Source organism: Piliocolobus tephrosceles, chromosome 20, assembly GCF_002776525.5.
Source record: "Piliocolobus tephrosceles isolate RC106 chromosome 20, ASM277652v3, whole genome shotgun sequence".
In the NCBI taxonomy this organism is placed as follows: domain Eukaryota; kingdom Metazoa; phylum Chordata; class Mammalia; order Primates; family Cercopithecidae; genus Piliocolobus; species Piliocolobus tephrosceles.
This window is the reverse complement of record NC_045453.1, coordinates 36,753,960-36,778,389: the sequence shown is the minus strand read 5'-3', so window position 1 is coordinate 36,778,389 and position 24,430 is coordinate 36,753,960. Positions and strand designations below refer to the sequence as shown.

General features: G+C 49.8%; 1 protein-coding gene and 1 non-coding gene across 4 annotated transcripts in view; both read right to left on the bottom strand.

Moving 5' to 3' along the window:
• The window catches only part of DNAJC5 (DnaJ heat shock protein family (Hsp40) member C5), a 41,359-nt gene that overhangs the window by 6,626 nt on the left and 10,303 nt on the right, over positions 1-24,430 (bottom strand). For 2 of the 3 annotated variants that reach the window (XR_002724696.1, XM_023183310.1), the window contains exon 2: positions 689-806. Coding sequence is in view for 2 of the 3 variants with exons in the window: in XM_023183310.1 (XP_023039078.1) it covers positions 689-795 (107 nt within the window). In the remaining variant the exon portion in view is untranslated. Of the gene's footprint in view, positions 1-688; positions 807-8,165; positions 8,509-24,430 lie in introns of all 3 variants that reach the window. The other variant, XM_026447248.1, reaches the window with a different exon arrangement.
• LOC111520533 lies at positions 18,950-19,114 on the bottom strand. Its single transcript, XR_002724702.1, has one exon. It is a non-coding gene; the product is annotated as a U1 spliceosomal RNA (small nuclear RNA).

Here is a 24,430-nt window from a genome sequence, read left to right as displayed (position 1 = left end):
AGCAAGCTTTGCGGTCGTTTCAGGTAAACCTCCTCACCCTGACCCAGCCTCAGAGGAGGGAGTCCCAAGGGCAGTGAGTGCCAGGGCACATCTAAGTTCAGCAGCACCAAGGCCAGCCCCGGGGTCCCAGCCGCTAACTGCACACGTGCCGAGTGAATGGTAAGCGTGGCGGGGCGTGATGACGGCATTTTAATACGTGTTTTATGAGCCACACAAGCCTAGCACACACGAGGAGGACTATCTGAATTGTCTGGATTAGTGATGGTGTCTCTTACAGGTTACTCAATGAGACTGCACCTAAGAGTGCAGTTCTTCAAGTTCAATCAGAAGAGGCCACAACACAGTGAGGTGTCATCACTGTGCTACAACAAGGAGACCACAGGACCATCCAACGCTCTGCAGCTCCTGTGAGGCCTCGAACAGGTTCAGACCCTGATTCCCCAGGAACTGTGGACAGTGTGTAAACTTCCACTAAGTGCTATTTTTTGTGGGCAAGAGAACATGAATACAATAATTTTAAGCTATAACGAGCACATTACACATACAAAAGTGTTATGCAGCTGTGACCAGTTCAACGCTGAGTTGGCCAGGATAAAGTGTGTGCAATGGTCCTTGGTAAAATGCAGACTAAACCACACGGGGCATGTGTCTTCTGGGGGGAGGTGGGGGCCCACACTTGTCCACTTACCGATAGGACTTTTTAATGTCATCTGAGGTTGCGTTCTTGTCCAGCCCAAGGACGTGGTACAACGACTCCCCAGAGGTAGACAGTGAGCGCTGTCTCTGGTCTGCCATGTTAGGCTAACCTAGAAGAAAAAATAAAGTATCACAAAGCATAGATGAAAGTACCAAGGGCAGAGCTGATGGACTTTATTCCATAAGACCATTCAAAGCAAAAGAATCCAAGGCTGCCTTGTGGAGTTTACAACGTGCACAGACAGACGCCATGGAATGGAGAACTGGGAGGGAACAGTCCCTAGTGGGGACGAGGTTTCTACAACACGGCCACCCCAAGAGATCCCGAAGAACTGGAGGCTATACTGTGGGCCAGCGCAGCGGCTCACAGCTGTCATCCCAGCATTTTGGGAGGCTGAGGCGAGAGGACCACTTGAGCCCAGGAGTTTGAGGCTGCAGAGAGCTATGATCACACCACTGCACTCCAGCCCATGGACAGAGTGAGATCCTGCTCCTTAAAAAATAATTAATTAATTAAATAAATTTAAATAAACATGCATACTGTAATCCTTACAGCAACCTCTGCATAAAAAATGCAAAGAGGTATGAGCTAAAAAGTTAAAAGAAAAATGAAAAAGTAACTCAACACAGGAAACAAATAGAAAATTAGTTGGAAGATGTAAATCCAAACATATCAACAATTAAATTCAATGTTAGTAGACAAAGAACTCCAATTAAAGGAAGGGACGGCCTGAATGGATAAAAATGCAGAACCAACTTTAATTTTAATACTTTCTTTTTTTTTTTTTTTTGAGACGGAGTCTCGCTCTGCCGCCCAGGCTGGAGTGCAGTGGCCGGATCTCAGCTCACTGCAAGCTCCGCCTCCCGGGTTCACGCCATTCTCCTGCCTCAGCCTCCCGAGTAGCTGGGACTATAGGCGCCGCCACCTCGCCCGGCTAGTTTTTTGTATTTTTAGTAGAGACGGGGTTTCACCGGGTTAGCCAGGATGGTCTCGATCTCCTGACCTCGTGATCCGCCCGTCTCGGCCTCCCAAAGTGCTGGGATTACAGGCTTGAGCCACCGCGCCCGGCCTTAATACTTTCTCAGAAATCGACACGACAGACAAAAAAAAGAATCAGGAAAAACATCGATGTTCTGAACAATACTATCAACCAGCATGACCTGATCCCACAGAACGCCCCACATCTAGAGAACACAGAGTTTCTTTTTCTTTTGAGACCGAGTACTGCTCGTTGCCTAGGCTGGAATGCAACGCTGCGATCTCAGCTCACCGCAACCTCCACCTCCCCGGTTCAAGCAATTCTCCAGGCTCAGCCTCATGAGTAGCTGGGATGACAGGCACGTGCCACCACGCCCGGCTAATTTTTATATTTTTAGTAGAGATGGGGTTTCTCCATGTTGGTCAGGCTGGTCTTAAACTCCCGACCTCAGTTGATCCGTCCGCCTTGGCCTCCCACAGTGCTGGGGTTACAGGCGTAAGCCACTGCGCCTGGCTAGAACACACAGTTTTTAACGATCAACCACCATGACGTGACAGTCACAGAACACCCAACATCTAGAGAACACACATTGTTTTTAACTGAACGCTGTATACTGACCAAGACAAGCCACATGTTAGGGCTTCAAACTGGTTTCAATAAATGTAAATGGAATGAGGTCGTACACAGCACAATCCCTGACTTAACAGCTACAAACTGGAAACCAGGAGAAAGATACATCGTAAAACCTCAAGTACTCTTGATATTCAACAACACACCTCCAGCTAACACGTAGCTCAAAGAAATCACAGGGGAAATTAGCAAATATTTTGAATTGAATAATAAATACAATGCACATGACAGTTAATTTTGTGTCCTTGGCTGCGTCGTGGGGTACCCAGATCAAACATGACTTCGGGGCGTGTCTGGGAGGGTGCTTCTGAGCTGGGGACTCAACGAAGCCAACTGCCCTGCCCCGTGCAGGTGGGTCTCGCCCCAGTCCATGGGGGTCCTGAATAGCAAGGGGTGGAAGGAGGAGTTGGCCTGTTTTCCTTCTCGCCTACCAGCCTGAGCTGGGCCATGGTCTCCTGTCCTTGGACTGTATTATCCCACGGCTTTCCTCGATCTTCAAATGGCAGAGCATGAGACTTTGTCTCCATAATCATGTGGGCCAATTCCTCATATTAAATCTCCTTTAGAAAGAGACACAGATAACAGCAACGTCCCTCTGCAGAATGCTGACCAGTACAACACATTAACCAAGGCCTAAGGCTCCGCCTCAGGAAACTACAAAGTAACAGGATAAACCCAACATAAATGGAAGGAAGGAAATCATAAGGAACAGAGATCAAGGAAAACAGATAATTTTCACAAAGCTAAAAGAGTTGGTTCTTTGAGCAGCACAAGGAAAGAAGGTTCATTGGTTCTTTGAGCAACACGAGGAAAGAAGGTTCATCACCACAGACCCTAGAGGCATGAAAAGGATAAAATACAAATTTCATGCCAAGAAATTAGAAAAATTAGATGAAATGGACAAATACCTTGAAAACTACAATTTACCAAGACTGATATGAAACGAAATAGAAAATCTGAATAGCCCTGCATCTGTTAATGAAGTTATATTTGTAATAAAAATCCTCCAGAGGGCTGGGTGCGGTGGTTCACGCCTGTAATCCCAGCACTTTGGGAGGCCGAGACGGGCAGATCACGAAGTCAGGAGGTCGAGACCATCCTGGCCAACATGGTGAAACCCTGTCTCTACTAAAAATACAAAAAAATTAGCCGGGTGTGGTGGTGGGTGCCTGTAGTCCCAGCTACTCGGGAGGCTGAGGCAGAAGAATGGCGTAAACCCGGGAGGCAGAGCTTGCAGTGAGCCGAGACTGCGCCACTGCACTCCAGCCTGGGCCACAGAGGGAGACTCCGTCTCAAAAAAAAAAAAAAAAAAAAAACAAAAACAAACAAACAAACAAAAAAAAAACATAGAAAATTCCAGACCCAGATTTTTTTTTTTAACCAAATATTTAAGAAATGACATCAGGCCGGGCGCGGTGGCTCAAGCCTGTAATCCCAGCACTTTGGGAGGCCGAGACGGGCGGATCACGAGGTCAGGAGATCGAGACCATCCTGGCTAACACGGTGAAACCCCGTCTCTACTAAGAATACAAAAAACTAGCCGGGCGAGGTGGCGGGCGCCTGTAGTCCCAGCTACTCCGGAGGCTGAGGCAGGAGAATGGCGTAAACCCAGGAGGCCGAGCTTGCAGTGAGCTGAGATCCGGCCACTGCACTCCAGCCGGGCGACAGAGCAAGACTCCGTCTCAAAAAAAAAAAAAAAAGAAAAAAAGAAATGACATCAATGTGGGGTTTTTTGAGACAGCCTCACAGTCTCGCTTTGTGGCCCAGGCTGGAGTGCAGTGGCGCGGTCTCGGTGACACTAGCAAGAAGCAGCTGAATGCCCAGGCAGATGGGGTAGGTCCCGGCAAAACCCACCTCTAAGCCAAAGACAGTTTAAAGCCTGATAGCTGAGCCACCAGTGAAATTCTCAGACCAGATTAAGAACTTGCCTTCCTGTTTGCCACACTTTCCTCTGATTAAACCCCACTCTTCACCTATTTTATACACACCTATCCTTTCCTAATTTTTTTCTTTTTTGGGGTGGAATTTCGCTCTGTTGCCCGGGCTGGAGCACAGAGGTATGACCTTGGCTCACTCCAACCTCCACCTCCCGGGTTCAAGCGATTCTTCTGCCTCAGCCTCCCGAGTCACTGCGACTACGGGCACGTGAACCACACCCAGACAATTTTTGTATTTTTAGTAGAGATGGGGTGACCTTGTGATCCGTCCGCCTCGCCTCCCAAAGTGCTGGGATTACAGGCGTGAGCCACCGCGCCTGGCCTCTAACTGGCTTTCTACACTGTCACGCCCACTTTGGAATGGTGTCTTTGCTTCAACCTTTTTGGCATACTCACAAAGCCATCAGCAAGAACTGCAAGCACTTTGCATCCCGAGTCCATAAAAGGCCCCAGACCCAGCCACACAGGCGGATTTTCCTGCCTTCGGGTAGGGGAACTGCCCCTGCATCCCCTGGTCCAACGAAAGCTGTTTCACTGCTCAATAAACTTCTTCTCCGCCCTCCTCATCCTTCAATGTCCAGTGTATCCTTGATCTTGGGTGTGGCACACGAGCTCAGGAACCACCGAACACAGGTGAGTTGGGGCACGCCAGCATGGCCAAGCAGGACCCAGGCGGGGCACCGCTAGCCATGGGTCCCCAGCTTGCTAAGCGACTGAGAAGAAAAATCCTAAGTCATCAACTCACTGCAACCTCTGCCTCCCAGGTTCAAGTGATTCTCCTGCCTCAGCCTCCCGAGTAGCTGGGATCACAGGCACGTGCCACCACGCGCAGCAAAAACCTTGTATCTTTAGTACAGATGGGGTTTCCCCACGTTGGTCAGGCTGGTCTTGAACTACTGACCTCAGGTGATCCACTCACCTCAGTCTCCCAAACTACTGGGATTACAGGGGTGAGCCACCGCATCTGACTAAAACCTGGATTTTTAGAAAGGAATGAAGACCACTGGAAATGGTAAATACTTAGGTAAAAGACCATTTTTTGCTTTTTTGTTTGGAGACAGGGTCTCGCTCTGTCACCCAGGCTGGAACACAGTGGTGTGATAAGGGATCACGGCAGCCTCAATCGCTCAGAGACTCAAGTGATCCTCCCAACTCAGCCACCTGAGTAGGTTGGACGACAGGCGCGAGCCACCATGCCAGCTAAGCTTTTAGAAATTTTTCACAGAGACGGGGTCTCACTATGTTGCTCGGGCTGATCTTGAATTCCTTGGCTCAAGCGATCCTCCGGCCTTGGGTCGTGGTCACCAAAGTGCTGAGATCACAGAAGCCAATCCTTTCTGATGTCTACTTTCTTTTTTTTTTTTTTTTTTGAGACAGAGTCTCATTCTGTCACCCAGGCTGGATGGAGTGCAATGGTGCAATCTTGGCTCAGTGCACCCTCTGCCACCCAGGTTCAAGCGATTCTCCTGCCTCAACCTCTCGAGTAGCTGGGATCACAGGCGTGAACCACCACACCCGGCGAACTGTTTTGTATTTTTAGTACAGACGGAGTTTTCACCATGTTGGCCAAGATAGTCTTGAACTCCTGACCTCAGGTGATCCGCCCGCCTCGGTCTCTCGAAGTGCTGGGATTACAGGCATGAGCTGCCCAGCTTAGACTGTCAATTCTCTTGGGGCAATGAGTCTGGGAGTTTACCTGATGTATGAAGTAGCACCTCACAACTCCCTTCTTCCTAAACTTCTTTTAATTAAATTTCAAGGGAGCCAGGACTGGTGGTTCACGCCTGTAACCCCAGCACTTTGGGAGACTGAGGTGGTTGAATCACCTGAGGTCTGGAGTTGAAGACCAGCCTGGCCAATATGGTGAAACCTCATCTCTACTAAAAATATAAAAATTGGGCCGGGCACGGTGGCTCATGCCTGTAATTCCAGCACTTTGGGAGGCCGAGGCAGGCGGATCACGAGGTCAGGAGATCGAGACCATCCTGGCTAACACGGTGAAACCCTGTCTCTACTCAAAATACAAAAAATTAGCTGGGCGTGGTGGTGGGTGCTTGTAGTCCCAGCTACTCAGGAGGCTGAGACAGGAGAATGGCGTGAACCTGGGAGGTGGAGCTTGCAGTGAGCCGAGATTAGGCCACTGCACTCCAGCCTGGGTGACAGAGCGAGACTACATCTTGGAAAAAAAAAAAAGAAAAAAAAAAAAAACACAAAAATTACTACAGGTGGTGGTGCCTGTAGTCCCAGCTACTCGGGACGCTGAGGCAGGAGGATGGCTTGATTCCAGGAGGAGCTTGCAGTGAGCTGAAATTGCACCACTGGACATCAGCCTGGGTGACAGAGTGAGATCCCGTCTCCAAAAATAAATTTCAAGCGGACCCCATGTCAACAGAAAGGTTATAACACAGCTAGAGGAGAGGCCTGGTGTGCAGCCGCAGGTACACGAACAGCACCTGCTGCAGGTGACAAGCTGCCATCAGCGTTACTCAGCCTTCATTTCTGGAGGGCTAAGTTCCAACCTTCAGTCGGAATTCTTTTTTTTTTTTTGGGGGTGGAGTCTCATTCTGTCGCCCAGACTGTAGTCGTGGTGCGATCTCGGCTCTGCAAGCTCCACCTCCCGGGTTCACGCCATTCTCCTGCCTCAGCCTCCCAAGTAGCTGGGACTACAGGTGCCCACCACCACGCCCAGCTAATTTTTGCATTTTTAGTAGAGACGGGGTTTCACCATGTTAACCAGGATGGTTTCAATCTCCTGACCTCATGATTCGCCTGCCTCGGCCTCCCAAAGTGCTGGGATTACAGGCGTGAGTCACCGCGCCCGGCCCTAGTCGGAACTCTTTTAGTGACATCATTATTTTTAAAAAGTAAACAAGGTGGCCAGGTATAGTGGCTCACGCCTATAATCCCAAAACTTTGGGAGGCCGAGGAGAGCGGATCACTTGAGGTCAGGAGTTTGAGGCCAGCTTGACCAGTGTGGAGAAACCTCACCTCTACTAAAAATGCAAAATTAGCCAGGCATAGTGGTGCATGCCTGTAATCCCACCTACTCGGGAGGCTGAGGTAGAAGAATCACCTGAACCCAGGAGGTGGAGGTTGCAGTGAGGTGAGATCATGCCATTGCACTCCAGTCTGGGCAACAAGAGCGAAACTCCGTCTCAAAACAAAACAAAACAAAAACAAACAAGGTTTTGGGAGGCTGAGGCAGGTGGATTGCTTCTTGAGACCAGGAGTTCGAGACCAGCCTGACCAACATGGAGAAACCTGTCTCTACTAAAACTACAAAATTAGCCGGGTGTGGTGGCATGCGCCTGTAATCCCAGCTACTCAGGAGGCTGAGGCAGGAGAATCGCTTGAACCCTAGAGGGGGAGGTTGCAGTGAGCCAAGATCTCACCACTGCACTCCAGCCTAGGTGACAGAGTAAGACTCTGTCTCAAAAATAAATAAACAAACAAAGAAAAATGAAAAGCAAACAAAAAGGGTCACATCTTACAAATCTAGCGTATCCTAGTCGTTCTGCTGGCAGCAGCCCCAGGGCCTGCACACGTGCCGAGGCAGACAAGAGCGCACACATGCAGGGACACTGAGCTTCTCAAACGGTGGGACTCGTGTCTTCCCTCCCTATGCCAGGGCAGCCGCTCTATGACCTCGGCTCCTTCACAGCCCTGGCTGTAGCCTGAGGCCCCCCCGCATGGTGGCCAGCCCACTAGACACTGGTGGATGACAGCCCTGCTGACCCCAGCCCCTTCCCCCACCACACCCACCATACTTCCTGGTCCGACGCAGGACGACTTGCTCCTGGGCAGAGACAGTGCGCTGAGTCCCATGTCAGCCCCTGACACAACCTGCCATCTCTTCCAACACCCTGCCCTGCTCCCTGCCACCTAGAGAGCTCTCACTCAGACCCCAGAACCCTGAACCTGCCCTTGGGAACCTCTCCTGCCACACAGCCGGGTGCGTCCTCTTCCACGGCGCTGTCCTGTGCGTCCTCTTCCGTGGCGCTGTCCTGTGCGTCCTCTTCCGTGGCACTGTCCTGGGCCCTGGGCACACGTCCACACGGCAGGGTGCATCCTCTCCCTGGACACACGTCGGTGCCGTCACAGCTCAGCATTCATTTGTTCAACAGTTACGAAGCATCGATCACATGCCTTGCTCTGTTCTCAGAGCTGGGGACTCAGTGGTAACAAAATAAACCAAACAGGTAAAAATCTCGGCCCTCGCAGCTTGCAGTCTAGCAGGTCCATGCTCCTCAGAAGACTTAAAAGATCTTCAGGGGTAAAAAAATAAAATAAAATAAAATACATGTGTTCTTATTTCTGTACTTCCAGGTGCAACCTCAGTGTGCGCAGCAAACGTTTTACAGAACAGCTGCTGCTGAACCCAGACTACTGCTGGGGAGAAACCGGCCAACTTTGTAAGAACAGATTTGAAAACATCTTAAAAGGAAGTCTATTTTCATTCTGTTTTAAATATTTTACTATGTATTATGTGAAATACGGGAAGAAATATATGGAACATATCGGCCGGGCGCAGTGGCTCACGCCTATAATCCCAGCACTTTGGGAGGCTAAGGTGGGCGGATCATGAGGTCGGGAGATCGAGACCATCCTGGCTCACATGGTGAAACCCCGTCTCTATGAAAAATACAAAAAAAATTAGCCGGGCGAGGTGGCGGCGCCTGTGGTCCCAGCTACTTGGGAGGCTGAGGCAGGAGAATGGCGTGAACCCGGGAGGCGGAGCTTGCAATGAGCAGAGATCGTGCCACTGCAATCCAGCCTGTGAGATAGAGTGAAACTTCATCTCAAAAAAAAAAAAAAAAAAGAAATATATGGAACATACAAATTATGATGCATAAACACCACGATCTTGTCTCTAATTTAAAAACCGGAAAATGATCAGTAACCTGGAAGTTCCACTTTCCCCACATATACCTGAAATTCAATGCTATTCTCTTGCTTCTAACAAAATTACCTGTTTATCCCTAAAAGCTATTTAGTTTTAATTTTTTGAGCTTAAAAAAACAGCCTAGCACTGTGTTTACTTTTCTGTAATCTCCTTTTTTTTTCTTTAAGATAGGGTCTTGCTATGTTGCCCAGGCTAGCCTCAAATTCCCAGGCTGAAGTGATCTCCCACCTTCAGGCTCTGAGTAGCTGGGACTGTAGGCACACAGCACCATGCCTGGTTTGATCTAAGATTCGTCTACACTGCAGGTTGTAGCTACAATTCATTCATCTCCAGTGTGGTCACATTCTATTCTGTGAACAGACCACAACTGATCCATCCACTCTTCCACTGAAGGACATCTGGGATGTTCTCAGCTTCTGTTATCATCAAGTTGCTCGGAACATTCCTGAGCAGCAGGCACGGTGGGTGGCGAGGGGCAGACAGCGTGAGGCTGATGCAGCTCCAGTGAGCAGAGACACTGGCAGCAGGAGTGGGCGACCGTCACAGCAACAAGCAATGGAGGCGTGAGAAGACAGGCAGCGTCCCCACTCCCTGGGAAATGCAAATTAAACCACAGAGCGCTACTACACACACACCTATCAAAACTGCTTAAAAAGTAGTTCCACAACTTTGGGAGGCCAACGTGGGTGAATGGCTTGAGGTCAGGAGTTCAAGACCAGCCTGCTCAACATGGTGAAACCCGGTCTCTGCTAAAAAATACAAAAATTACATGGGTGTGATGGCGCATGCTTGTAATCCCAGCTACTCAGGAGGCTGAGGCAGGAAAATTGCTTAAATCCAGGAGGCAGAGGTTGCAGTGAGCCAAGATCGCGCCACTGCACTCCAGCCTGGGAGACAAAGCAAGACCCTGTCTCAAAAAAAAATAAGGCTGGGCCGGGCACAGTGGCTCATGTCTGTAATCCCAGCACTTTGGGAGGCCGAGGCAGGAGGATCCTGAGGTCAGGAGATCGAGACCACCCTGGCTACCACGGTGAAACCCCGTCTCTACAAAAACACACAAAAATTAGCTGGGCGAGGTGGTGGGTGCCTGTAGTCCCAGCTACTCAGGAGGCTGAGGCAGGAGAATGGCGTGGACCCAGGAGGCGGAGACTGCAGTGAGCCAAGATCATGTCACTGCACTCCAGCCTGGGCAACAGAGCAAGACTCCATCTCAAACAAAAAAAGGCTGGATGCAGTGGCTCATGCCTATAATCCCAGAACTTTGAGACGCCAAGGTGGGCATATCACTTGAGCCCAGGAGTTTGAGACCAGCCTGGACAACATGGCAAAACCCCATCTCTACAAAAAATAAGAAAGTTTTGCATTTTTTATATTACACCTGCAGTCCCAGCTACTCAGGAGGCTGAGGCAAAAGAATCACTTGAACCCAAGAGGCAGAGGTTGCAGTGAGCCAAGATCGCACCACTGCACTCCAGCCTGGGCGACAGAGTGAGACTCCATCTCAAAAAAAAGGAAAAAGTTAATTAAATTTTTAAAAAATAATAGAAGCCAGTTGTGGTGGGAAGTCAGGGACCCCAAATGGAGGCACCGGCTGGAGCCGCAGCAGAGGAACATAAATTGTTAAGATTTCATGGACATTTACCAGTTCCCAAATAATACTTTCAGAATTTCTTACACCTGACCTACTTTAATCTCTTAATCCTGTTATCTTCGTAAGCTGAGAATGTACGTCACCTCAGGGCCACTATGATAATTGTGTTAATTGTACAAATTGATTGTAAAACGTGTTTGAACAATATGAAATCAGTACACCTTGAAAAAGAACAGAATAACAGCAATTTTCGGGGAACAAGAGAAGACAACCATAAGGTCTGACTGCCAGTGGGGTCCGGCAAAATAGAACCATATTTTTCTTCTTGCAGAGAGCCTATAAACGGACCTACAAGTAGGGAAGGTATCGCAAAATTCTCTTCCTAACAAGGATCAATACTCTGGGAAAGGAATGCCTTCCTGGAGGGGGGGTCTATCAAGGCTGCTCTGGGAGTGTCTGTCTCATGCGGTTGTGATAAGGGTTGAGATAAGGACGGAGTGCCCCCTCTGTACTTATCCTGCAGTACCCTCAGGCCTACTAGGATTGGGAAACCCCACCCTGGTAAATGTGAGGTCAGACCGCTTCTCTGCTCTCGAATCCTGTTTTCTGTTGTTTAAGATGTTTATCAAGGCAGTACGTGCACAGTGGAACACAGACCCTTATCAGTAATTCCACTTTTTTTTTTTGAGACGGAGTCTCGCTTTATTGCCCAGGCTAGAGTGTAGCGGCGCGATCTCGGCTCACTGCAAGCTCCGCCTCCCGGGTTCACGCCATTCTCCTGCCTCAGCCTCCCGAGTAGCTGGGACTACAGGCGCCCAGCACCACACCCGGCTAATTTTTTGTATTTTTAGTAGAGACAGGGTTTCACCGTGTTAGCCAGGATGGTCTTGATCTCCTGACCTCGTGATCCATCTGCCTTGGCCTCCCAAAGTGCTGGGATTACAGGCGTGAGCCACCACGCCCGGCCAGTAATTCCACTTTTGCCCTTTGCCTTGTGATCTTTGCCTTTGCCCTTTGCCCTGTGATCTTTGTTCTCTTTTTTGCCCTTTGAAGCATGTGATCTTGTGACCTACTCCCTGTTCTTGCACCCCCTCCCCTTTTAAAATCCATAATAAAACTTGCTGGTTTTGTGGCTCATGCAGGCATCATGGTCCTACCAATATGTGATGTCACCCCAGAGGCCCAGCTGTAAAATTCCTTTCTTTGTACTCTTTCTCTTTATTTCTCAGCCGGCTGACACTTACGGAAAATAGAAAGAACCTACATTGAAATGTTGGGGGCGGGTTCTACCGACAGTCAGACGTAATGGCTCATGCCTGTAACCCTAGCACTTTGGGAGGCTGAGGAATGCTTGAGGCCAGGAGTTCGAGACCAGCCTGACCAACATGGCAAAACTCTGTCTCTACTAAAAATACAAAAATTATCCAGGCATAATTGGCCAGGCATGGTGGCACACACCTGTAATCCCAGCTACTTAGAAGGCTGAGGCATGAAAACTGCTTGAACCCAGGAGGCGGAGGTTGCAGTGAGCAAAGGTCACGCCACTGCACTCCAGCCTGGGCGAAAGAGCAAGACCCTGTCTCAAAAAAAAAAGAAAAAAAAGAAAAAAAAATTAGCCAGGCGTGATGGCGCTTGCCGATGGTCCCAGCTACTCAGGAGACTGAGGCAGGAGGATCACTTGAGCCCAGGAGGTCAAGGCTTCAGTGTTCCGAGATCATACCATTGCCCACCAGTCTGAGTGACATAAAGAGACTGTGCCTCAAAACATTAATACTAATGACATGGGTTTGTATTTTATGTTGTGATTTCCTTTTCTAGTTAGTCATTTTTGTTGTAGTTTACAAAAATATCAGTCTGTGACACTGGAAATTTTAAAAACTTAAATTTGGTCCTTCAGCACAAACAGTTTAGGAAGAATTCTTCTGGTGTGTCCCTAAGAGTGGAACTTCTGGGTGCCCAAGAACAGGCAGGCTCAGCCCGACGAGGTGTGCCGACTGCTCTCCGAGGACTGCACCAGGGGCCACTGGAGCTTGGGGCTCCCTGCGGCCTCAGCAAAGACAGGTACGGCCGGGCTCCCCAGCGCTTGCCTGGCCTGAGGAGGGTGAACGTCTCCAGCCCGTTTCAAGGCCGTTCTGTCTGTGGTGCCCAGTGGATACATCCAGACACCAACCCTTCACTGGTTAAGAATGTTACAAGTATCTTCTAGTTCACAGGTGTTTTACTTATTATGGTGTGCCTTTTGATGAGCAAAAGCTTTTTCTTACCAATTGTAGTAAAAAACACAAAACATCAGATTCAGCATCTGAACCATTTAAATGCACAAGTGTTCACAACACGCGTATCACTGAACAACAGCCCTCCTCCAAGTCACCTCTGCGGTCACAGAATATATCACAGCTTTCTGAATCTCTCAATCTGTTTCCCCCTTTTTTGTTCAAGAAATCCTTCCTGATCCTAAGGTTCTGTACTATCTCCTCACACTCGTCACCCACAGGAATCTGCTTCATCAGACACTGGCCTGGGCGTGGCAGGATATACAGACCAGCTCCTATCTGTCTGAGGCCTGCTCAGTGCCCAGGTCCCAGAAGCAGCCACAGAGCAGGCGGTCTTTCCCTGGGCCCACAGGTGCCTCCGGCGTACTGCAAACCCCCATGCGGGAGTTCTATCAGGGGCTCTCCATTTTGCTCCATTTTTAGCATCCTTTATTTAAAAACCTCTGAAATTATCTGAGGCCATTTCCAAACTTTTTACAAAAGCTACATATTCTGGCCAGGCGTGGCTCACCCCAGTAATCCCAGCACTTTGGGAGGCCGAGGTGGGCGGATCACAAGGTCAGGAGATGGAGACCATCCTATATAACATGGTGAAACCCTGTCTCTACTAAAAATACAAAAAAAAAGATTTGCTGGGCGAGGTGGCAGGCGCCTGTAGTCCCAGCTACTTGGGAGGCTGAGGTGGAAGAATCGCGTGAACCCGGGAGGCAGAGGTTGCAGTGAGCTGAGATTGTGCCACTGCACTCCAGCCTGGGCAACAGAGCGAGACTCCGTCTCAAAAAAAAAAAAAAAAAAAAGAGACAGCAAAATATTCTTTGGCATTTCTAACCACATCATAGATATTAGTACTTAAAGTAATATTTCAACATTAAGCATTCCGTTAGGAAGCCCAGAAGGGTTTTAACAGCAATTACGAGGTAAACCCTGTGGGCCACGGTACCTCCGCGGTTCCAAACAGCAATTACGAGGTAAACCCTGTGAGTCACGGCACCTCCGCGGTTCTGACTTCCGGGCTGTAAGGACTGAAGTCTGGGTGCCACTTTCACCAAGAGACAGAAGCCGGCGTCAGGGCTGCTCTAAGGTGCCCAGCCAAGGGTGAGCATCACGGGCTTCCCACTACTGCCTCGCTCTTCTCCCCAGCCTCCTGTGGGCTCCCCAAGACGGCGGCTGGGCAGGTGGCCTTGAGAGACACTGCCTGCTCAGGGGTGGGGAGACGAAGAGTGATTAGAGAGACGCTCCGGGCCACAAAGATAACACACCCTGCAATGGACAGTCTGAACACACAATGCCAAGAAGGCTGTTGGGGCCAGGCGCAGTGGCTCACGCCTGCAATCCCAGCACTGTGGAAGAGGCCGAGGTGGGCGGATCACCTGAGGTCAGGAGTTCAAGACCAGCCGGGCCAACATGGTGAAACCCTATCCATATTAAAATTCCAAAATCAGCCGGGTGTGGCGGCGCCTGTAATCCCTACTGTAAGCTGCTCGGGAGGTCGAGGCAGGAGAATCGCTTGAACCCAGGAGGTGGAGGTTGCAGTGAGCCAAGATGGCGCCACTATACTCCCGCTTGGGCAACAAAGAGACTTTCTCTCAAAAATAAATAAAAATACAAAAAGCCAGGTATGGTAGCACATGCCTGTAGTCTCAGCTACTCAGGAGACTGAAGCAGGAGAATCGCTTGAACCCAGGAGGCAGAGGCTACAGTGAGCTGAGACCGCACTACTGCACTCCAGCCTGGGCAACAGAGCAAGACTCCGTCTGACCAAAAGAAAAAACAAAAAAACAAAGAAGGCTGTTAGGAACCTTGGGACAAGGGGAACAACACTAGAAAGAACAGATGATGTCTGAGAAGGGGGAGGAAAGGGAAGGAGACAACAGGTGCTGTGGAGTGCTGGGGAGTGGGGAAAAGACAAGTCACCTAAGGATACAAAGGAAACACGGAGGAACTCCCAAGAGCAACAGACACACTGGGATGGGGAAGACACAGGAGGGGCTGTGTCAGCAAATGGGCATGACACAGCACGGGTAGCTGCAAAGGAGGCACCAGCAAACACCTCTGGGAGAAACGCTGCAGACGGGGAGATGGAGGCCGGGCAGGGAGACGGTGCAGACACGGAGACAGAACCGGGGAGGCAGGGCAGACGGGGAGATGCAACCAGGGAGAGACGGTGTAGACGCGGAGATAGAACTGGGGAGACGGTGCAGACGGGGAGATGGAGGCCGGCCAGGGAACTACCTCTTTGCTCTAGACGCCCTTGGCTCATTCTATGCAAAAAAAAAAAAAAAAAAAAAAAAAAAACTTTGTTAAAAATACAAATATGAAAAATAAAATACAACTGGCATTTCTTTTATCCTGCTGGGGAATCTCAATTTAAAATCTGTGATGAACCATATGAAAACTGACTGCTGGCCGGGAGCGACGGCCAAACCTGTAACCCCAGCACTTTGGGAGGCCAAGGTGGGCAGATCACGAGGTCAGGAGATCGAGACCACCCTGGCCAACACGGTGAAACCCCGTCTCTACTAAAAAAAAAATACAAAAATTAGCTGGGTGTGGTAGCACGCGCCTGTAGTACCAGCTACTCAGGAGGCTGAGGCACAAGAAACGCTTGAACCCAGGAAGTGGAGGTTGCAGGGAGCTGAGATCGCACCACTACTCCCCGGCCTGCAGCCTGGGCGACAGAGCAAGACTCGGTCTCAAAAAAAAAAAATAATAATAAAAATAAATCCACCACCAACAACAAAAACCCGACTGCCAAAAGATACTCAGACAGGTAGGTCAGGCAGGGGAAGGGCTGACAGAGCACGCTAGGGACAGGGACCTGGAACCCAGTTAAAAGGGCAGAAGCCCCACAGTCTGAATGTGTATTTCTGGATGTCTTATCTATTCCAAAAAAAACCCGATTAACTCTGTAAATACATTTGAAGAAATTCTAAGCAAGGTCAACACAGAAAGCTAGAGAGAAGATGCTGTGTGTCACCTCACAGGTCTCCCTCGCCTTTACTGCTCTTTCCTTTTGAGACCGATTCTTGCTTTGTCACCCAGGCTGGAATGCAACGGCGCACTTTCGGCTCACTGCAACCTCCTCCTCCTGGGTTCAAGCAGTTCTCCTGCCTCAGTTTCTCGAGTAGCTGGCATCACAGGCGTCTGCCACCACGCCCAGATAATTTTTGTATTCTTGGCAGAGATAAGGTTTTGCTATGTTGGCCAGGCTGGTCTTGAACTCCTGGCCTCAACTGATCCATCTGCCTCGGTCTCCCAAAGTGCTGGGATTATAGACATAAGCCAGCAAGCTAGGCCTTTCCTCCTAACTTAAAATGAATTTCAAATGTAAAGACTTTTAAGCCAGCCATGGCAGCTCATGCCTGTAATCCCAACACTTCGGAAAGCTGAGGTGGGGAGACTGCTTGAGCCTAGAAGTTCGACCGTTCTGGGCAACATGGTGAAACCCCATCTCGATTAAAAAAAAAATACAAGAATTCGCCAGGCATGATGGTGCACACCTGTGGTCCCAGTGACTCAGGTGGCTGGGATGGGAGAATCACTTGAGCCCAGGAGGTCAAGGCTGCAGTGAGCCAAGATCGTGCCACTGCACTCCAGCCTGAATGACAGAGCAAGACCCTGTCTCGAAAAAAAAAAGGAATTCCTAAAGTCACTGGAAACACAGAAATCCCCAAAAGATTTCACCTTTCCTCCTTCGTTCTAAGAATAAAAAGCAACAGTGATGCTTAAAGTAACGTGAGAACAGCAACACTGCTTCCACCACCGTCACCAAACATCCAAGTGCGAGAGGAGGTGAATCTGAGCTGGAGCCACGGGGGCGGCCCGGCCGAGCCAGGGAAGAACGGACAGGCAGGGCAGCCAGCCCTCCTCACACAGTAACAAGCCCCGTGCTTGCTCACACAGAAAACGAACACCTGCCCCCGTAAGTCGCAAAGTTAACGTCAGGAAGCAACAGGACCGGCGGCCACACCTGAGGAAGGATGGAACTGCCTCGACCCAGAGCTGCCACCCTGCCCAGAACCTCGGTTTCCCGAAACTATAAAACCATTCCAAGGGTACGATTAGCTACAGAGAAACAAAACCAAACCCCACACGCTGAAGCCCTTTGAATTCATAAACTGAGCTACTGCCCCAGGCCTAACAAAGCCTTCAGTAAATGTTTGCTGCATTAATTTTATCTGTATTGACTTGGGTCTGGAAACCTAACAAAGATTTTTTCTTTTTTTTGGTAACCTGGTGCTTAGAACACAGTAATTCCAAAGGAAAAGCAGATCAGAAGTGGAACAAAATAACTCCAGACACACATTTAAACAGGACCGGGCGCGGGGCTCAGGCCTGGAATCCCAGCACTTTGGGAGGCCGAGGCAGGCGGATCACTTGAGATCAGGAGTTCAAGACCAGCCTGGCCAACATGGTGAACCCCCATCTCTACTAAAAACTTAAAAATTAGCCGGGCATGGTGGTACATGCCTGTAATCCCAGCTACTCAGGAGGCTGAGGCAGGAGAATCGCTTGAACCCAGGAGGCAGAGGTTGCAGTGAGCCGAGATCACACCACTGCACTCCAGCCTGGGCGCCAGAGGAGACTGTGTCTCAAAAAAAAAAAAAAAAGAACCAAACATTCTCAAATCCCTATTACTCGGAGAGCAGGTTATCCAACACGACACCGCTGCCCTCCTGGGCACCGGGCACCAGCTCCCCGGGCCTCGCCCTCCCAGTCCTAAGCGCACGTCACTTTTTTTTCCTTTTTGAGACAGAGTCTCACTCTGTAGCCCAGGCTGGAGTGCAATGGGGCGATCTCGGCTCACTGCAAGCTCCGCCTCCCGGGTTCCTGCCATTCTCTTGCCTCAGCCTCCCGAGTAGCTGAGACTACAGGCGCCGCCAACACGCCCGGCTAAATTTTTTGTATTTTTAGTGGAGACGGGGTTTCACCGTGTTAGCCGGGATGGTCTCGATCTCCCGACCTCGTGATCCGCCCACCTCCGCCTCCCAAAGTGCTGGGATTCCAGGCGTGAGCCACCGCGCCCGGCCAGAGCATATCACTTTTGATGGTGCAAACACCAGAGAAAAAGTCCAGGTGACACCAATGAGGCCACAGGTTACGACACCTGGGCAGTGACTATTCAATCAAGTCGCCCCATATAAAGGGGGCCTAGATCAAGCACCCCCAGGAACAGAACGAGTCTGAAGACACGAGTCAGTCTTCCATTATCACAGCTGCTGTTCAAATCAGTCATCTCTGTACAATGCTAGAGAATAAAGGTCCTAGAGCAGAATCATTACCATGACCAAAAATATTCCAGAAAACCTTCACACAGTCCCAAATATGAAAGACAAAGTAGTCTTCATAAAACTAGTAACCATGAGGGCATTCTGCTTGCTGGTGTTCTACGCTCTCAGCACCTAAAGCCCCAGGATTCTGGGCTGGTTCGCCCTGGCCCAGGTGGGCCTCTGCTGCCCCCCGCAGGCTCTCCTGAGGATCCCCAGCCAGATGGGACCGGCCGTACTTCGTATCACAGAAGAAAGGGCATAAAACCAGCTATCAATTCCGTAGAAATCTACTCTCATGGGGAAGAATATTTTTTTTCCCTTTTCTTTTTTTTTTGAGACGCAATCTTGCTCTGTCACCAGGCTGGAGTGCAGTGGCGCAATCTCGGCTCACTACAGCCTCCACCTCCCAGGCACGAACGATTCTCCTGCCTCAGCCTCCAGAGTAGTTGGGACTACAGGCACACGTCACCGCTCCCGACTAATTTTTGTATTTTTAGTAAAGATGGGGCTTCACCATGTTGGCCAGGCTGGTCTCAAACTCCTGACCTCAGGTGATCCACCCACTTCGGCTTCCCAAAGTGCTGGGATGACAGGCGGGAGCCACTGCGCCTGAATGATTTTTGTATTTTTTTAATTAATTAATTTATTTATTTATTTATTTATTTATTTTGGGGGACAGTGCGAACACAGTCCCCCTACTACCACAAATTATGCAGTCGAGTTTCCCACATGTGGGGAAATCGCAGGGGTCGGCACACCCAGAGTGCAATGGCTAAGCCTCGCCCTGGGAAAACCACCTTTGTGATCATGGTGTCTCCCCTGCCAGGTAAGTATGATTTTTGTATTTTTAATAGAGATGGAGTTTCACCATGTTGGCCAGGCTGGTCTCGAACTTCTGACTTCAAGTGATCCGCCTGCCTCAGCCTCCCAAAGTGTTTGGATTACAGGCGTGAGCCACTGCGCCCAGCCTCTTCTCTTCTCTTTTTGAGATGGGGTCTCACTCTGTCGCCCAGGCTGCGGTGCAGTGGTGGGATCACAGCTCCCTATAGCCTGGAAATCCTCAGCTCAACCTCTCCTCCCACTTCAAGTGGCTGGGACCACAGGCACGCGCCTGCACTGCGCCAGGCTCGAACTGTATCTGGACATAATAATCACAACATTCAAAGCCTCAACTTCACATAACACACAAAGTCATAAAAATACCTACACCCACAATCCCACCTGCAGTATCACATTTACTTAGGGACCTCTGCCCTGTTCATTCCGTGACTGATCACGGGCACACCCACCCTGGCTGCGGCTCCACCCACCGTACAGTGGACTGACAGCTTCCACTAAGCAGACTGCAGAGCAGAAGCTCAAGACACAGAGAGCGGATCCGCCACAGTTCATAAAATGCTACAGATGGCATCCAGGTATTTCCAGCACTTCCAGGGAGAACCCGCTCTGAAACGGAACTGATGGAAATGGCCCTGACTTTCCTGCACTCGACCCCTGGCCTAGGGCTGCTCTTAGAGAAATTCTCCCAGGGGGGATAGCGGGCCACCACCTCCCATGCGTGGGCTGTCCCTGGTGAAGCGAACACACACACAGCTTCAGAGGGCCTCTGCAACTGTGATGAAAGTGAAATGATTCCAGTGAGTCTACGATGCAACCAAGTATCAGGTGCACCAATTCAACCCTGACGAGCCAACCGTAAAACATGCAAAATTTCAGGGCTGAGTGCGGTGGCTCACACCTGTAATCACAGCACTTTGGGAGGCCGAGGTGGGGTGGAGGCGGATATCACGAGGTCTGGAGTTCAAGACCAGCCCTGCCAACGTGGTGAAACCCCATCTCTACTAAAAATACAAAAATTAGCCGGGCGTGATGGTACATGTGCCTGTAGTCCCAGCCAGTGGGGACGCTGAGGCAGGAGAATCACTTGAAGCCGGGAGACGGAGCTTGCAGTGAGCTGAGATCGCGCCACTGCACTCCAGCCTGTCGACAGAGCGAGACTCCGTCTCAAAACAACAACAACAAAAAAAACTAAATTTCAGAGGTAGTTAAGAGGTAAAACACATGCATGCACCTCAAAATTGAGACAGTGGCCGGGCGCGGTGGCTAAAGCCTGTAACCCCAGCACTTTGGGAGGCCAAGACGGGCGGATCACAAGGTCAGGAGATCGAGACTATCCTGGCTAACCCAGTGAAACCCCGTCTCTACTAAAAAATATAAAAAAACTAGCCGGGCGAGGTGGCAGGCGCCTGTAGTCCCAGCTACTCGGGAGGCTGAGGCAGGAGAATGGCATAAACCCGGGAGGTGGAGCTTGCAGTGAGCTGAGATCCGGCCACTGCACTCCAGTCTGGGCGACAGAGTGAAACTCTGTCTCAAAAAAAGAAAAAAAAAAAAATTGAGACAGTATGATCTGATAAAACCTGTGATATCTGCTGTGAGTTTTATCTACACGGCAGCTGCAGCTTAGGAGACACTCAGCACATGCCTGCCATCTGCGAACAGAGCCTTTCCTAACAGGCCTGTGAGACAGGTCTGGTCAGGGGGTGGGAGGGCAGCTCTGGGGTCACCTGTCTGGGTTGCCATTTAGAGGCACTCAGTGACCAGGCAAGTTACCCAACACCTCCCCATCTCAATCTCCTCTTTGTCAAATGGGGATTCAACAGTCCAGCAACGTATGTCTGGGAGCTGGCTTGAATGAAGCGGTCGGATCCTGCACCAGGCCCACAGTTAATGTTAGCTACTGCGATGATGACCTGTGCTTTTCAGCTAAGAAGACTGAGACCCAGGAGGGTGGAGTCGCCTATTTGCAGTCACCTGCTAAGGATCAGCAGGGCTGTAATTCGAACGCAACGCACGTCAGCCTCACAAGCACTGTACATCGTGACTGATTCCCAGCATCCATTTCACAGAAGACAGTAATTCTTCTCTGTCCTGATCACAAGTAACTTATTTTCTTGTACGTCAAGCCTTTTCTGAATAAGGTACCGTATGGACCACTGTCATTTATTTTATTTCAGAGACAGTCTCCCTGGATCGTCCAGGCGGGAGTGCAGTGGCTCAATCACAACTCCCTGCAGCCGTGACCTCCTGGACTCCTGCGATCCTTCCATCAGCCACCAAAGTAGTTGGGGCTACAGGTGTGCAACCACCCCACCCGGATAATGGTTCATTTTTTGTAGAGGCAGGGTCTCCCTAAGGTTCCCAGGCTAGGCAAACTCCTGGGCTCAAGTGAGCTTCCAACCTTAGTTTCCCAATGTGCTGGGACTGCAGGTGTGAGCGACTGCACCCAGGCCACCGTCTTATTTTTATTAATTAATTAATTTATTTATTTTTTGAGATGGAGTCTCGCTCAGTCACCCAGGCTGCAGTGCAGTGGCGCAATCTCAGCTCACTGCAAGCTCCGCCTCCTGGATTCACACCATTCTCCTGCCTCAGCCTCCCGAGTAGCTGGGACTACAGGCGCTCACCACTACGCCTGGCTAATTTTTTTGTATTTTTACTCTTTCTCAGCTTGAAGACATATTAATTATTATTATTTCTCAGCTAGAAGACATACTAATTATCGTTGCATAGAATTTTAGATGTAAAAAGTAGTTTCCTTAACTAAAAAAATATCCTGGGCCGGGCACAGTGGCTCATGCCTGTAATCCCAGCACTTTGGGAGGCCAAGGCGGGCGGATCACTTGAGGTCAGGAGATTAAGATCAGCCTGGCCAACACAACACAGTGAAACCCCATCTTTATCAAAACTACAAAACTCAGCCGGCAGTGGTGGTGCGCACCTGTAGTTCCTTCCAGCTACTCCGGAGGCTGAGGCAGGAGAATCACCTGAACCCAGGAAGCAGAGGCTGCAGAGAGTCGAGATCATGCCATGGCACTCCAGCCTGGGGGACAAGAGCAAGACTTTGTCTCAAGAAAAAAAAAAAAAAAAACCCATAGTTTATTAATCTGCCTTATTGTCCTTTGTCTTTTTTTTTTTTTTTTTGAGACGGAGTCTCGCTCTGTCACCCAGGCTGGAGTGCTGTGGCCAGATCTCAGCTCACTGCAAGCTCCGCCTCCGGGGTTCACGCCATTCTCCTGCCTCAGCCTCCCGGGTAGGTGGGACTACAGGCGCCGCCACGTCACCCGGCTAGTTTTTTTTGTAGTTTTTAGTAGAGACGGGGTTTCACCGTGTTAGCCAGGATGGTCTCGATCTCCTGACCTTGTGATCCGCCCATCTCGGCCTCCCAAAGTGCTGGGATTACAGGCTTGAGCCACCGCGCCCAGCCTGTCCTTTGTCTTTTAAAAACGTAAGAGAAATCTGTTTAAGGCTTTCGGGGAAGGCGGCTGTCAGTCAGCTGGACACCTAGCTGTTCTGGAGTGAGTCCAGGACAAAGGCCACCAGCCCATGCAAGGAACAGCATTAGGAAAATTCTGCCTATTTACCCTAAACCAGAGCAGGTTTCCAAGGATGCCTAGACCGTGAACACCTGTATGCATCTCAATCTGCCCACCTGGAGGCCAGACACACTAAGAGGCAGCTGGACCAGCCACTTCAGATTCTGTACAAGTTACAGGGCCCTTGTCTTCGTGTATTCTCACACACGCTGAATTAAGCAGTGCTCACACCAGGGAGAAGGATGCTGTGAGGCCGTCTGTTGGTGACAATCAGGGTTACTCAACCTGGGAGGATGATGCAAGAGAAAACAGAACCAACAGAAATCGCATCGTAAGAGGTAATTTTGGGGGAAAAAAGGCAATTTTGTAAATTCTGTGTTGTCATTTTAACATGTACGACAGAATTATTTGTGCTTATTCTTCAATATTATACCTTTATACTCAAGAATCTAAAAACCTGTTTAAGACCCCCCTGCAGGGCTGTCCTGGGGATTATGGCTAATGCATGTTGGGCAACCTTGTCCCAGAACGCCTGTTCAACAAACCCGTTTGTCTCATTTCAGAGTGTTTTGCTATTTGGACATGGGGTATTCTTTTTCATCCCCCACTGCAAGCTCTACATCCCAGGCACAAGGGATCCTCCCACCTCAGCCCCTCAGCCTCTCGAGTAGCTGGGACTGCAGGCGTGCAACACCATGCCCAGCTAACTTTTGTATTTTTTGCAGAGATAGGTTTTCCTCATGTTACCCGGGCTGGTCTCAAATTCCTAACTCAACAGATCTATCCACCTCAGCCTCCCAAAGTGTTGGGATTACAGGCGTCAGCCACCGCACCTGCCCAAATTTTTGTATTTTTAGTAGAGACAGGGTTTCACCATGTTGGCCGGGCTAGTCTCGAACTCCTGGCCTCATGTAATCTGCTTGCCTTGGCCTCCCAAAGGGCTGGGATTATAGGCTTAAGCCACTAAGCCTGGCCAAAAATTTTTTAATTTTTTAAATATTTCTATGCAAAGAGCCTTATTAAAAGTCTTGAGATGGGCCGGGCGCAGTGGCTCACACCTGTAATCCCAGCACTTTGGGAGGCCGAGGCGGGCGGATCACGAGATCAGGAGATCAAGACTACCCTGGATAACACTATGAAACCCCATCTCTACTAAAACTACAAAAAAATTAGCCATGCTTGGTGGTGGGTGCCTATAGTCCCAGCTGCTCGGGAGGCTGAGGCAGGAGAATGGCGTGAATCCGGAAGGTGGAGCTTGCAGTGAGCCGAGATCGAGCCACGGCACTCCAACCTGGGTGACAGAGTGAGACTCCATCTCAAACAAAAAAACATACACAAAAAAAGTTTGAGATGGGCCAAGCACAGTGGCTCATACCTGTAATCCCAGCACTTTGGGAGGCCGAGGTGGGTAGACCACAAGGTCAAGAGATCGAGACCATCCTGGCCAACATGGGGAAGCCCCGTCTCCACCAAAAATACAAAAATTAGCTGGGCGTGACGGCTGACACCTGTAGTCCCAGCTACTAGGGAGGCTGAGGCAGGAGAATTGCTTGAACCCGGGAGGCGGAGACTGCAGTGAGCCAAGATCGCGCCACTGCACTCCAGCCTGGGCAACAAAGCGAGAATCCATCTTAAAAAAAAAAAGAAAAAAAAGAAAAGAAAAAAGATGAATACAGCCCAGGTAAAGGCTTTACGGGAATATAGCTTCTTTCTCAGTTAATTTAAAAAACATATGTTGACTGGTTTTGTGCATTTTTTTTTTTTTTTTTTTTTTTTT